The sequence below is a fragment of the Cucurbita maxima genome, unplaced genomic scaffold (genome assembly GCF_002738345.1).
Source record: "Cucurbita maxima cultivar Rimu unplaced genomic scaffold, Cmax_1.0 Cma_Scf00006, whole genome shotgun sequence".
Taxonomy (NCBI): Eukaryota; Viridiplantae; Streptophyta; class Magnoliopsida; order Cucurbitales; family Cucurbitaceae; genus Cucurbita; species Cucurbita maxima.
Window position 1 is genome coordinate 2,330,551 of NW_019272022.1, and position 15,390 is coordinate 2,345,940.

General features: G+C 39.2%; 3 protein-coding genes across 3 annotated transcripts; 1 reads left to right on the forward strand and 2 right to left on the reverse strand.

The window, feature by feature from the left end:
- Positions 1-441: 441 nt before the first annotated feature.
- LOC111480653 lies at positions 442-1,847 on the reverse strand. Its single transcript, XM_023125807.1, has 2 exons — positions 1,152-1,847; positions 442-1,023 (listed from the first exon to the last, which is right to left on the reverse strand). Exons 1-2 carry the CDS (start codon positions 1,611-1,613, stop codon positions 664-666), a joined length of 822 nt encoding a protein of 273 aa, XP_022981575.1. The 5' UTR covers positions 1,614-1,847; the 3' UTR covers positions 442-663.
- Positions 1,848-2,627: 780 nt separating this feature from the next.
- On the forward strand, positions 2,628-3,171 carry LOC111480715 (dynein light chain 2, cytoplasmic-like). Its single transcript, XM_023125891.1, has 2 exons — positions 2,628-2,831; positions 2,900-3,171. Exons 1-2 carry the CDS (start codon positions 2,694-2,696, stop codon positions 3,098-3,100), a joined length of 339 nt encoding a protein of 112 aa, XP_022981659.1. The 5' UTR covers positions 2,628-2,693; the 3' UTR covers positions 3,101-3,171.
- Positions 3,172-3,926: 755 nt separating this feature from the next.
- LOC111480510 (myosin-2-like) lies at positions 3,927-13,629 on the reverse strand. Its single transcript, XM_023125593.1, has 24 exons — positions 12,753-13,629; positions 12,346-12,447; positions 12,133-12,276; positions 11,903-12,053; positions 11,759-11,786; positions 11,511-11,676; positions 11,365-11,428; positions 11,234-11,247; positions 11,061-11,145; positions 10,639-10,742; positions 10,394-10,535; positions 9,860-9,978; positions 9,604-9,756; positions 9,435-9,524; positions 9,264-9,341; positions 8,301-8,459; positions 8,007-8,210; positions 7,722-7,927; positions 7,499-7,634; positions 7,251-7,383; positions 6,453-6,578; positions 6,275-6,369; positions 5,949-6,143; positions 3,927-4,731 (listed from the first exon to the last, which is right to left on the reverse strand). Exons 1-24 carry the CDS (start codon positions 13,161-13,163, stop codon positions 4,288-4,290), a joined length of 3,549 nt encoding a protein of 1,182 aa, XP_022981361.1. The 5' UTR covers positions 13,164-13,629; the 3' UTR covers positions 3,927-4,287.
- Positions 13,630-15,390: the final 1,761 nt, after the last annotated feature.

Sequence of the window (15,390 nt, forward strand, 5' to 3'; positions counted from 1 at the left end):
TGCCCTGGGCGACACACATGCTATAATGGCCAGGACAAAGGGCCGTGATCCCGCGAGGGTGAGCTAACTCCAAAAACCCGTCCTCAGTTCGGATTGTAGGCTGCAACTCACTTGCATGAAGTCGAAATTGCTAGTAATCGCCTGTCAGCCATACGGCGGTGAATTCGTTCCCGGGCCTTGTACACGCTGCCAGTCACACTATGGGAGCTGGCCATGCCCGAAGTCGTTACCTTAACCGCAAGGAGGGGGATGCCGAAGGCAGGGCTAGTGACTGGAGTGAAGTGCGGTTGAATCACCTCCTTTTCAGGGAGAGCTAATGCTTGTTGGGTATTTTGGTTTGGGCTAATCCATATATATAATGATAAATTAAATGAAATGGAGCAAAATGGATAAGTTTAGAATGAATAGATTATTGAGTAAATGGATACACATACATGAATACAAATTAAATCTCAGTTTAAAATAGACCATTTTAAAGAAAATAATAGTTATAAAAAGTCACAAAACAACTATTTAAACAAACGAGGAAAAAAATTTAAACAATAACTCTACCAAGTAGTTAACGGACTTGCATATACTAGACATAAAACGGCCGCCACAAACGATCGGCCGCCATTGATGAGCCCCAAGGAAGTCGATAACCACTCAAATTCCGCTCAAATTTCATATATCTTCCGGCAATTGAAAACTCTGACAACCGAAAATATGATGCGAATTATTCTGAACGAAGACGGCGACGCCGCATTTCGTGCCGTTAAAGCTCTCCCACAGACAAAAAGCGACGGTGCCGGAGACGGTTTTTTTAGCGGAGGCGCTTTTAACGGAGCACAGCTTTTCAAGCTTTCTCACCACAAAATCATTGGCCAGAACTCGCCCTTTGTTGTCGCCGCCGGAGCAATCCGTGACCAGGCCGCTCTCGTACAGCGCCACCATAATATCTGCGCCGTCGCTGTCTACTTTCGTCCTCAATGCTCCGGTGAGTGTCACTTCCAGGCTGTCGGTCGTCGGCCGGAGGAACGTCGCCTGCGGAAAATTTCCGGCGAGAGTGAAAATTGGGGAAAGCTCTGTTTCTTAAAATCAAATTCACATCCAGAATCGTAGTTTAATCCGAAAATTGCAATAGAACCCAGAAATTGGGGTTAAAATTGAACCTGGAAAGTGGGAGCAGGAAACTTGGGAGCGGATTTAATCATACCCACCAAGCTATCCTGATCGTTAGCAACCGCCTGAGCCCGGCCCTGAACCACGACCTGAGGAGTAAACATTGTATCGAGCCCTAACTCCTCAATGTAGGCCTTTTGGCGGACCGTCCAGTGGCTATGACCGAAGGGGTCCTTCCACCCATTGTAGTCCCAGTAGTCCACATGGTAAGCCAGAACCACCACCGGCACCTCCAATTCAAAATCTCCTCTCCCCAGCCTTGACAACAGCACCTCTGCCTCCGGCGATGTCGCGCATCCCTGCGACGAGAATAGCTCCACTAGTACGGCTCCACCCCGGCGATTCTCCTCCGCCGTTACATCCGCCGTGGCGCTGCTGGCTTTGTCGTTGGGGATTGGGGCGCCGCCGTTGTCGCTGCCCTTGCCTAAGCATGTGAACAGACAGCGGACCATGGTGGGCGGTGGTTTTTGGCGGAAGCGGTGGTTGCGTGGGTTGATGATGGGTTTGGAGGGGAATGGCAATGGTGTAATATTGAAGATTTGAATGGTGCAGAGACAATGGCGGCGAACAATGCGTTGCGACTCTCCAGCAAACCAGGAATTCGTTTCTCCGGTCGGTGACAGCTGGACATGTCGTGTCCTTATTTGATTCGGTCAAACTTCCACGTCGGTGTGAATTTTTTATTATTTATAGGAAACTTGTTTTCATTTTAAATTACCAATAAAATGATTCATTGCTATTAACACTGTTCACTAAAATTCAAAACAAAAATCAAATCGCTAATCTTGTTTAATTATCTTAATCATGTAATTAAACTTCATAATACATTCACATTGGATTATTTCAATATAAATTTTATTTTATTTTTTGTTCAAATCCGACAAACGCCACATGTCGGAATCTCATTGAAGGACCACATGCCCATTCCACGTGTTTAGGAGTTATACATGGACGAGAAATTCCCGGTAATTTTCACACCTAAAGCCACATTATGCACTAGCTTTTTAGGGCCTTTTATTTATATATATATATATATATATATATGTATGTATATATGTATGTATGTATAGATATATGTATGTATGTATGTGTATTTTTAAACATAAACTCTCGTACTAATAGAGATGTACAAATCATCAAAAATATATATACATATGCACGTGGGTACGTACGTATGTATATATAAGCATAATTTAATGGCTAATAATCTATACGAACAAAATTTTCCACGTGCAAATCAAAAAGAAAAAGTAACGAGAACTTAGAAACTTATCTAGATTCATTTAATTGAATTTTTGGATTTAGTGATGATTCAACTCGACCACCCTTTTTATTGGGTATCGAAAGGGAAGAATTAGCATGATTCCGAAAAGATTCGTTGGTGACCACATAGAGAGGATCTGGCTGTGGGTGACCCAAGAGTTAGCACCAGCCAAAGTTTATCCTAAAACCTCTATATAATAGAATATTTGTTCATTCCTCCTCCGCCCACAGCCACCACCAACAGCCGCCAGCTCCGCCGTGTGGGAGGCATGTTGGAAGGAAAAGCAATCGTGGGCGAGACGGACATGCTGCAGGCGATGCAGCAGGACGCGTTGGACCTGGCGGCTAAGGCACTGGACAGGTTTGATGTCACGGAAGCGACTGACATTGCTCGGTTCATAAAGAAGGTAAATTGGTTAAATTTTTGTGTTGATATTTGGTAAAGGGGGTGAATTAATTAAGGTTGTTTGGGCAGGAATTTGACAGGACACATGGTGGAGGATGGCAGTGCATTGTGGGAACAGATTTTGGGTCATTTGTGACCCATTGTTTTGGGTGTTTCATATATTTTTGTGTTGGAAGCCTTGCAATTTTGCTGTTTAGGGGCTCTGATGCCCCTCAACAACACCCTCACCCAACTCACTTAGCTGCTTCAGAAACCCTCAAAGGATCATGAATTTTAATTCTTCCCACTCATTCTACTTCAACAAACACGCTTATATAAGAAACGTTTTGTTTTCTCTCTAATCGATGTGAGATCTTATAATACATTCTGTTGGGGCTGAACGTCCTCGCTGGAACACAATTCGGTGTCTAGCTCTGGTACCATTTATAATAGGCTAAGCCCACAACTAACCGATATTATCTAGTTTGTCACGTTATGTATTCCTGTCTTCCCAATTTCACAATCCACTTATTTGGTGTCAAATTCTAATATTCAAACTTTGGAGACAAAATTAAAAATGTATTAAATATATTTAAAATTCAGTCTATAAATTTAATAATTTAATTACTTATTAAATATTTTTTGAATAGATATAAATATAGGTGTTGAAATACTTATTTTATAATTTAATATGTTTTAAAATGAAGAAACAACCTAAACTTGATTTGACATGTGTCAGAATTTTGCTAATGAGCCAACATTTTATTCTTATAATTTTAATCATGCGGGATAGCTAGCTCAATTGGGAGAGCGTGTAACAGTGACATCAATGGCGGCCTCGGCTAGCTTCCAACACGGCCAACCCCATTAATATTTAGTACATGTATGGTTACAAAAAATGTTCCAAAATGAGTATTATTTAATATTGATTGGAGAAATGATCGAATGTTAACGAAGACACTAGGCTCCAAAGGGAGGTGGATTGTGAGATTCCACGTCAGTGAGAGAGAAAAATGAAACATTCTTTATAAGGATGTAGAAACCTCTCATAAGAGACACGTTTTAACAACCTTAAGGAAAAACTCAAAAGAGAAAGCCCAAAGAGAACAATATCTAGTAAGAGTAGACTTGACCGAAGATATGACATTAAATAATGGAGAGCTGATACAGTGTATTCGGAGGTACAAACGCTTTCTTCCATTCCTTTAATATAAACTATGAACAACATCTATACCATCAAACTAAATATAAAATGACAGTACAAACTATACACCAAACTAAACTACCATGCACCGGAGACCATGCTTCTCATCTCTCACCAAATGACTCTTATACACAATCTTCTCAACACTCCCCCTCCCCCTCCGTCATCCTGACACGTTAAACATTTCTCCATTCGTCGGGTCGTTGTCTGATCAACGTTCTCTCCCACCCTTTCAAGACCTCTCCGGTCCTTCATATACAACTCAATAATCCATCTATGACGATCTTAACCGCAACTTCCCCCACCATTTTCGACGAATTATATCAGCCTCGAAAGGTCCATGTTTATGAACCTTAGGTTTATTTTCACGTAGTTTTGCCTTGTACTCCTTTTTCCATGTTTCGAACCGGACTTTAATTTTACGGTATTCTTCGTCCGGATTCGTGTTAGCCCCTCCTGTTTGTCCCTGACCTGATTTTGCTTCGGCCAAACCTTTGGCATCATCATCGAATGCATTCTTTTGCTGTTCAAACTCCTTTACGAGATTGTTCACAGCAAATGATGTACCATTCATTTCTCGGCCTGCTCCAGTTTCACGGGGAGTTCGAGATTCCATGGACGTCGTATCTTCAGAATCGTAATAGTGAGGTGGTGAGTTACCTGCCCTTCCGGCCACATTTTCAGCAGCAAGACTCTTTTTAGCAGCAGCAAGACTCGTCTGCATTAAGTATAACAGCTTAGCTTAGTTCAAAAGTTAAAGTAAATCAAAAAGTGTTCTAGTTTCAAGAAGGGTTTCATGACTATTGACACTTCTATGTTAAACTTCTCTTTCTCTGTTAATACGTAACAGTCGAAGCACACTACTAATAGATATTATCAGTTTTAGCCTGTTATGTATCACTGTCAACTTCACAGTTTTAAAACACGTCTGTTAGAGAGAGGTTTCCACACCCTTATAAGGAATATTTTGTTCTCCTCCCCAACTGACGTGGGATCTCACAATTCACCTCCATTGAGGGCCCAACGTCCTTGCTGACACACGGTCCGGTGTCTGGCTTTAATACCATTTGTAACAGTCCAAGCACACCGCTAGCAATTTTGTCCACTTTAGCTCGTTACGTACCATCGCCAACTACACGGTTTTAAAGCGCGTATGTTAGAGAGAGGTTTTCACACCCTTATAAGGAATGTTTTGTTCCATGTGGGATCTCACAATCCACCCCCCTTAAGGGCCCAGCGTCCTCGCTGACACACCGCCTGGTGTTTGGCTCTGATACCATTTGTAACAGCCCAACCACACCGCTAGTAGATATTGTCCGCTGAGTAACACTGTCAACTACACGATTTTAAAACGCGCCGTTAGGGATAGGTTCCCACACCCTTATAACAAATGTTTCTTTCCCCTCTCCAACCAATGTGGGATCTCACAATCCACTCCCCTTATGAGCCTAGCGTCCTCGTTAGTACACCACCCGATGTTTGGCTCCGATACCATTCATAATCGCCCAAGCACAACGTTAGCAGATATTGTCCGCTTTAGCCCATTACGTATCGTCGTCAACTACACGGTTTTAAAATGCGTATGTTAGGGAGAGGTTTCCACACCCTTATAAGGAATGTTTCTTTCCCCTCTCCAACCGATGTGGGATCTCACAATCCACCCTCATGGGGTCCAGCGTCCTCGCTGGCACACCACCTGGTGTTTGGATCTGATACCATTCACAATAGCCCAAGCACACCGCTAACAGATATTGTCCGCTTTAGCGCGTTACATATCACCATCAACTACACGGTTTTAAAACACATCTATTAGGGAGAGATTTTCACACCCTTATAAGAAATGTTTCGTTCCCCTCTCTAACCGATATGGGATCTCACATACCAACTTTTTCGCATAAAAAATTAGGTGGTGTCCTAAGCTGAATGTGAACTTACTTGCAAAGATGCCATCTGCTTTTGCCACATATCCTCCATGGACTTCATCTTGGCTTCATATTCTAACCGCCTAGCCTCAAATTGCTTTACTTGGTCCCGCAATGCAGCATTTTCCTCTTCCTTTTTCCCTATGGTTGCTTCCGCTTCAAGGACCCTCTTTTGAAGGCCGGTCAGTGTCGCAGGCAACGCATGATCCTGCTCGAGAAATAAGAGACCGTCACGGACGCTCGCACATACATATAGTCCTAAACTTATGAGCACGATTACCCAGTAAACACATTTCCCTCAACTATGTCGAACAGGTAGAAGAAATAACATGAGGATACCTCTGAAAGTCTCCTGCCCCTGTTTGGTTGGTTTTCAAACCTATTCAAATCACTCTTGCCCATAAAATGATTTCGAACCAACGAACCACGTATTACTGCAGGGTAAAGCGGAAGATATAAGATTAGTATGATATCGATCATTACAAATGTTGCAGCATGACATAACACTCGTGATTACCGGATTGTAATCGAATGATTGCCTGCTGTTCATACACCTTTGAAGGAACATTGAAAGCGCGCACAGTGAATGAGAACCTCTTCACCTTACCGGTACTTCTCCTTCTCGAACTTTCGCCGCGAATAACTGCATAGATAAATTGATTGATCAGTGTTTATTGCGGACTATCCTCTTAATTTGAAGCGTGCAACCATGTTTACAGAGTAGGAATTGGTGAACGTATAATAGCCCAAGCCCACCGCTAGCAGATATTGTCTTATTTGGGCTCTCTCAAGGTTTTTAAAACATGTCTGCTAGGGAGAGGTTTCCACACCCTTATAAAAAATGTTTCGTTCTCCTCCCCAACTGATGTGGAATCTCACAATCCACCTCCCTTCCAACATCCTCATTGACACTCATTCCTTTCTCCAATCGATGTGGGACCCCCCAATTCACCTCCTTCGAGGCCCAACGTCCTTGCTGGCACACCGCCTTGTGTCCACCCTTTTCGGGGCTTAGCCTTCTCGCTGACACATCGCCCAGGGTCTGGCTTTGATACCATGTGTAATGACCCAAGCCCACAACTAGCAGATATTGTCCTCTTTGGGTTTTTCCTTTCGGGCTTCCTCTCAAGGTTTTAAAAACTCGTCTGTTAGGGAGAGGTTTTCACACCCTTATAAAGAATGTTTCGTTCTCCTCCCCAACCAATGTGAGATCCCATAGAAAGGGAGAAACTTTTTGAAAAGATGAAACTTAAGTACCGATATATAACAACATATTAAGCTACCAGAAATCGAACTAAAAAGATCGACAATATACATGACTGTAAGATCGTGGCGGCATGCTTAAGTTCATGGAAGTGACCACGAGAATGGCAACCACGGAAGTGTTTTTGAACCCCGAGGATGCTTTGCATAGCCTGCGTCCTCCTTTCCTCCAAGGCGGCCCGAATCTGAGAACCACAAAAACCCATCACCATGATACAAACTCAAATCGAAAGTAAATTTTAATTCTCCAATGAAATATCATTTCTCATCTTAACAGGAAAAACCAAAGACAGGACTCACCTGCCCAGTTCGGAATAATAGTTTCGTATAACCAACATGGTACATCTCGGGGTGGACATTAAAATGCTGCAGAACAGCAATTGATATACTCAACGGATCTCGAGCAACACCCGATTCTTCAAGGAAGAATTCATACCTTACATCATATTCAGACATGAAATTCAAGAACAGTCTAGTTATAGCATAAAATTTAATGAAGCTAGTGCAAGAAATTTCCTTCTACCTTCCAGCAAATTCTTTATGCGTTATCCTGATAGGATATCCAGACCTTGAAATCCTAATAACCTCCAAAATGCCACAGTACCTAAGTTGTTGTCGGACAAGGTCCTCCTCAAATAAGCCACAAACTTGACTTCGGTTCGGTCTCATGCAACAAATGAAGTGATGGCTCGTGCACTCCAATTTATGAAATAGCTCAAATAGTAGAGCCTATTCAAACAGAAGAGATACGTAAGTTGCCATGAAAATGTCAAATAAAGAAAAACCGACACGCTTGCAACTATTTTACCTTGTACTTGGTACCAACACCTGGCTCACGGGATTCTACGCCCTTTGTAGAGCTTATCGAACCTGCTGGTTTGTAGGAATGGTTAACCATTTTGGAGGCAAATATTTTCAGTAGCTTGGAAGCACATGATGAAAAGAGTTGGATGGAGTCTGAATGCAGGAGATCTCTATTCTTCTCCAAAAACCCATTTGTATCATATACAACCTACAGTAGAGAACCAAGATGCTGATAAAATCTGTTCATAATAATTAACTTTTTTGCTCAGAAAAAGGAATGGAGATTGGAATAACTAACCTCTCCAGCGTAATGTCGAACGCCGAAAGCCCTACCTCTTTCCCCTTTAAAGCGGGGATGAGATTTAAAGTGCTGCTTAAGTTTATTAGCAAATGTCAGATCTGTAGCCTTCGGAAAACTTAACTCTTCGTCCATCAAGGCGAGAACTCCTAGAGGCTTCTGCACAATTCCACCAAATAAAACAAATCTCAATAAATAAGTCTAAATGTAACCGATCAAACCCACTGCTAGCAGATATTGTCCTCTCTGGGCTTTCCCTTTTGGGTTTCCACTCAAGGTTTTTAAAAGCGTGTGCTAGGGAGAGGTTTCCACACCCTTATAAAGAATAATTCGTTCTACTCCCCAACCGAGGTAAGATCTCACAAACCACCCCCCCCTCTTCAGGGCCCAGCATCCTCACTGACACTCGTTCCCTTCTCTAATTGATGTGGGACTCTTAATCCACCCTCTTTTGGGGTCCAACGTCCTTGCTGGCACACCACCTCGTGTCCACCCTCCTTTGGAGCTCGACCTCCTCGCTGGTACAAGATACCATTTGTAATAGCCCAAGCCCACCACTAGTAGATATTGTCCTCTTTGGGCTTTCCCTTTCAGGCTTCCCCTCAAGGTTTTTAAAACGTGTCTACTAGGGAGAGGTTTCCACACCCTTATAAAAAATGCTTCGTTCTCCTCCCCAACCGATGTGGGATCTCACATTAAACCTCAGCAAATTGTAGGTACATGATAGGATGACAGCTAAAGCCACAGCCAAGAATAATATTCTCACGGATCAAATGTTGCAACTTTATTCAAGTTTGCACAGACAGGATTGCAATATTTGCACTCTTTAGGATGTATTTATGTTATCGCATAAAAGATCCTTATTTTTTACAAATGTTTTTAAAAAGATATACATGATGTAATTACGTTAAACAAAAAACAAAACTATCACAAGTTAATTCATGGTTCAAAAATTTGGACTACCTTCTCAATAAGATTCAAACACTCTTGATTGTCTTCAAAGTTGACTTTCATACCATCGACCCCGTTAAATTCGTAGTCCTACAAAAAATAAACCGAGCAACTTCAACGTTCCTACTTACAAAAACCATAAAACATCAGCATTTGAAGTACAGGAAATTTCAGACTTCTCACCTCCTGCTGAAGTTTGAAAAGATGCCGAATAAAATGCTGCTGCAGTCTCTCATTTGCATAATTGATACAAAATTGTTCGAAGCCGTTCTTCTGAATTCGGGGACAGCAAGATAATCACCATAACATGTCGTTGCATAAAAATTACTCATAGATGGATAGAATAACATGCCTTAAATGACTCAAAGCCATAGATGTCAAGGATATTAATGGATCTTCCAGAATACTCCCTTCCTGGCTGAAGCGACTTATTGATCTGTTCTACAAGCCAGTCAAACAAGCTTGCATAGATAAATTTTGCTAATGAATCTCTTGCATCCGTAGCCTGTATTTATACGACACATGGACATCGTGTTACAGTAAAAGAACGCTTTCTTAGACAGCTGAGAATTGATGTATACCGACTTCACAGATGAGTAGAAAGCAACCTGTTGTAATGTTGATTTTTTAGCAATGCTATCCTTGCCAGATTGCTCTTTGTGGGTTGATAAAACTAACTTAAGCTCATTAAAACTGCAGCCCATCAGCTTGGCAGCATTTGCAACCGCTGTACAAAAAAAGTTCATGAAAAAATGTTATAAAAAGCCTATAGTAAATGGAGCGGGTTTTTGTCGAGCTACCTTTCGGAGAGGTAAAATTCATCCGAAGATACACACAAAAAAGTAACACGTGCATCGAAACATCCAACCTAAATTTATTCTATACAACCACTGACATAAATTACTTATCAGAATGGAATGAGAATGAGCATGAGAGGTCTAGAACTACGAGGACGATGCCATGTCCGCCATGTGGGTCTAGAGAAAGGTTACTCTTCAAACTATGGACATCGCCTACTTAACATGTTAAATATCTCACCATTTTGTAAAGTGAAACAATTGTCACGTGAGAATAGTTGAGACATGCATGAGTTGACTCAAACATCGTAAACAAGGTGGTACGAATCTTGGTGCACGTATTACCTTCATTAGCTATGACCTCTACATGATTATTTTCGCTATCAATTATTTGAAACGTAATGTTCCCTATCCACAAAACTGCAGCAAGCAAACCAAATGCATGCTCTTGATCTTCCTTTGTGAATTGAAGTGTGTCAAAGGCTTCCTGTAGGCAAGAAGCGAAGAAGATTAAAGACATTCAAGATAGAATGAAATCTCAACAAAGTTGGTTGGTTGCACTCGGATCGAAGTATTATATATTTCTTTACCACAAGAATGTTAAATTTCCGTGCATCATCGACACCACCAATCACCAGGCATTCACTGTGATTGAGGTAACTGTACTCACTGGCCGCTCTGATATTAAATTTCTCTGGAGACGAAAAAAACAAAGAAATAATATTAACTTCTACTTAATCATGAGGGTACCACAATAATTTCAATAACAACATATAGAAAAAATGGTTGTAAAGGAAATTTAGTGATTGTGCATTCCTCGAGCCGGTATACAGATACTGTCGGCAGTGCATCGAGTACTGCTATTCTAAAAGGAAATTTAGAAGATCCTGCAGGCTCGGTAACGAAAATTAAACCGAGCAACAGAATTACAAAATTCATGGTTCCCCTCGATGTAAAAAATCTGAAACTGACGACATAAATGATTCGAAAAAAAAAATACTAGCACAAATACCTTTAAGTCTAGATGGTAATCCAGCACAAAGTTGATAGAAGACGTGGAATGATCTTTCGCCATTAACCAGGTGAACGACTCTCGACTGCTCAAAGGAGACACGACAACTTCAGGACGACACACAGTACACAGTATGTTTTTTCTCGAAGATCTGATAGAACAGAAATAATTACCTTATCCAACAGAACTATTTGAAATTTGGCAGGTGGGTCGACATGCGATATGCACGAACGGTAACAGAAAGTTAATAAAAGTAAGCTGAAAGATAAATTATAATATATCACTGTCACAATAGTTTTCTTACAAGTCTGGATTACAGCACCACATATCTTCCCTGTTCTGCTAAAAAGAATTTCAATCAACTTCCCCTGCACCAGTGACAGATTATCATGGTCAGACAAAAAGGAAAAACAAAGGAGTGGTAATAAAAGCAAAGGAAAAGAATCTAACAAATCTGCTGGCATTGTTGTTTCTGGAGGTTTTTGCATTCCCAAATGCTTCGAGTATAACATTTGCTCGAGAAATTCTGTCATCTATGCCACTGACACCACCGAGAGAAGTCAAGTATTCAAGCACAGCTTTTGCTGTCTCCGTTTTTCCCGCTCCACTTTCGCCGCTAGTAATATAACAAAAACAAAATCATTATAGTCTAAGCATAATTGAATACTGGAATTTGGAATGCTAGATTGATATCTAACCTGATGATAATGGATTGATTAACTTCATCTGCAACAGGAATGACAATCCAGATTCATGGGCGTTAGATATAAATTACAACCGACCAAATACAAAGTTCGAATAAACGAAGGAGTATAAAAGATATTGCAGATGAATTCATCCACCTCTTAACATCCCAGAATAAGCTGCATCTGTTGTAGCATAAACATGAGGGTTGTTTATGACTCTCTGTCTGTAGGCTTCAATAAATTCCTTTCCATACTGTTTAATGTCTTTCAAGGGGTTGACTGCTATCAAAACCGACCCTGCGTTACTCTGCAACAACGAAACCAAGAAACTATAAATACATAAACAGAGAAGAACCATAATATCTTTAAAACTAAATCACACGAACATAAATCTTATCCTGAGAAAATCTTCGATGTAGACTGTGAAGAACCGAAGGCTCGTTCAGAAAACCAAGCTGTACAAGATCATCAACCCCCTCGACGATATCTGGATTGGCAGGTAAAAGATCTACGGTCGAAATTTTAATAACCTAAGCATTGTACATTTATCATCAGCAAGTTTTTCAAGAATCCAACCAATCATCAATGTTATGGACTACCTTTTTGTTCGAAAGCATGACAGATGCCTCCGCCCCAGTGCTCGACTGTATGGTTCCTAACTCCCATTGTCCATTCGGAAGTTGACACCAAACATGGAGTTTCTGATAGCGTGATGAAAAACATACACACGAGATTTAGATAGCTAGATTTACACCAATAATGTAAAGCAACTGTTCACTAGTCCTATTCATTACAACCAAATTGAGTCATTTCTCCTAAAAATTGAACTCCTGGATCAAGAACAAAGGATTTTGCAAGATTTGCAGCAGTATGAATACCAGTACAAACTTGATGATTGCAATGAACTATGTAGCAAGTAAAAAGAAAAACAAGAATCATCCAACATTGAAAAATAAGGGTACATAACGCAATATGACCGGAAGGAACTTATGAACAAAATCAGTACCTTCTGAAGAAAATAACCGATATTGTCCTCCCAATAAGACCCACGAAGATTCGAACCATTCACTCGATCTCCATTTTCATTTTCAGAAGCTAACATGTAAGGCGATTCCTCATCTTGATCTCCATTCAATCTCTTGAATGCAAAGTTACCCAAACCATTCTCCTTTCTCATTACATCTTCCCTTCCATTGAAGCCATTAATAGAGCAGCCAGAGGAGCCATCAACATTAACCCTGAAATTGACCGGCAAAGCCCGTCCCACGGGGGGAGTCCGAGCCTTAGAAGTGGGCCGAGACGGCAATGCAGGGGGCGCGTCTTTAGGCTTATCAATCTCATCCCTTCGTCGAAGCGAATCGAGCATTTCCTCGAGTGAACTCCGAGCTATCGTCGAAGGCGATGGCGATAACATCATTTTGGCAAAACCCCACTACTCCAAATCCCGAAATCCCACAAAATTCAACCCAGAAATCCGAAATTCACCTCACTTAACCCAACAAAATCCAGCCAAAACCCCAGAATCAGATGGGTATACAAAAGAATTATATACCCAGAATCAGATGGGTGTTATAGAAGAATTATAAATACCCAAAATGCAGAATCAATCAGAATTTAAACAAAAACAGTGGTGAAATACGGTAGAAACAGAAGATACGAAGAACACAATCGAAAACAACAAACAAGGGGGCAAAATTTTCTTGAAACTATTCCTTTCCCCTCTCACTCTGTTCGTTAAAACCCAAAAAAAATCATGTAAAAGAAAGAAGGGGGAGAGAGAGAGAGAGAGAGGAGAGAGAGAGGTGTAAGAGAGAGAAGTTGATGAATGTTTTGGTTTTTGTTGTTGTTGCTTGAAGCTTTTTCTTTTGAAAAGAAATTTCAAAATTTGTTTCGGGCAGGTGGAGCTGTAGACTCCCAAACATTTCCTTGCGGCAACCGCCTGGTTCCCCCATTTGGTATTCCGAACAAAATATATATATTTTTTTTAATAATTAAATTCATTTCCATCTTTTTATTTATTTATTTATTTATTTCCTTTTTTAGGATAATGTTTTGGTAAACATCAATTTTAGTTTCTTTACAGCTTAAAAAAAAAAAATTAATAATAATAATAACTTTAATCCAAAATTTAAAGATTTGTATTTTTTTAATATTAATATGGATTAGATTACTCGATCTAAATATAATTTAATCGGTTAAAATAATATAAATTATTATACCCGATATTTTTTTCATAGGTTATAAATAATAGAAAAAAAATATAAATTTTATAATTTAAATTAAATTGAAATAGTGGGAAATTCTTAATTCTCAGTGGTGGATTAATAAATTAATTTTTTTAGTGTAAGTCAAATCTTCCACAGGTCATCGTTGAAATATTAAAAAAATAAAATTAATTAATTAATTAATTAAAAATGTTATTATTAGTATAAAGCGACGGTTATGATGACAGATAATGAAGTTATTCATTGATTAATTGTACAGCTAGGATGCTATGTAAACTAGGTTATGCTTGTTCGTTTTTTTTAGTATACTCGGGTTGAGTTGGAAAATTATTTTAGACCTACCTGAAATTGTAAGTTGGTTTGATTGGTAGTTTGAGCAATCTGAATAGAGTTCAAAATTATATTTATCCACGATACATGTTATATTTGTTGGATAATGAAAGTCCCACATCGGCTAATTTAGGGAATGATCATGGGTTTATAAGTGAGGAATACTAACTCCATTGACATGAGGCTTTTTGGGAACCCCAAAGCAAAGCCATGAGAGCTTACACTCAAAGCGGACAATATCATACCATTGTGGAGAGTCGTGTTCGGTTTTTCAAAAATTCAACTCAACCCAAACCGAATGAAAAGCTCGAATTTGTAACGCTATCAAATCATATAAATATTCCTATTATTTGTTTATGAAAATTAAAATTTTAGTTTGATAAATACATTAAAATACTATAATAAGATTAGATATTTATAGGTGCATTATTTCATCAATAAATTACTCCTCAATAATGAATTTAGGAAACAATAATATATTAATTAATGTTTTTTTTAATTCAAATCATATGGTAATTTAAATAGTACATGACCTAATCTTACTTTAAAAAGACTAGTAATTAAATATTCAAATTGATTATAACATTACAAATTTCTATAATAAAAAATATATTATTCATTTATTTATTTATTTAACGAGTAAAGTCGAACTTTATAAAAAAAAAAAAATTAAAAGGAAAATGCTTTTATAACTTATTGGTTACAAAGGCAACACATTTTGGTCAATCAATGGGTGTTCTGTGGACCATATGCAAGGGGTGATTGGAGTGGAGCCCATGAAATTTATTAAATATTTCTACAATTTTTTGTTTTTTTTTTAATTAATTATTTAATCTATAAACTTTGCACTAAAAAATTAATATTTATGCAACGTGTAGCTTCGAGAATGATTAGTGAACTTATTTTTTTTTTGGGTTAATTGTAAATACTTGTTGAGAGGAAGGGCAGATACGTAATTTTAGAATTTGGAAACAAAGTTGGCCTTTGGTTGGTGTGATTGAAGGTGCAGAAAAGGAAAAGGGATTGAGTTTTTTTTTTTTTTTTTTTTTTTTTTTTTTTTTTTTTTTTTTTTTTTTTTTTTTTTTTTTT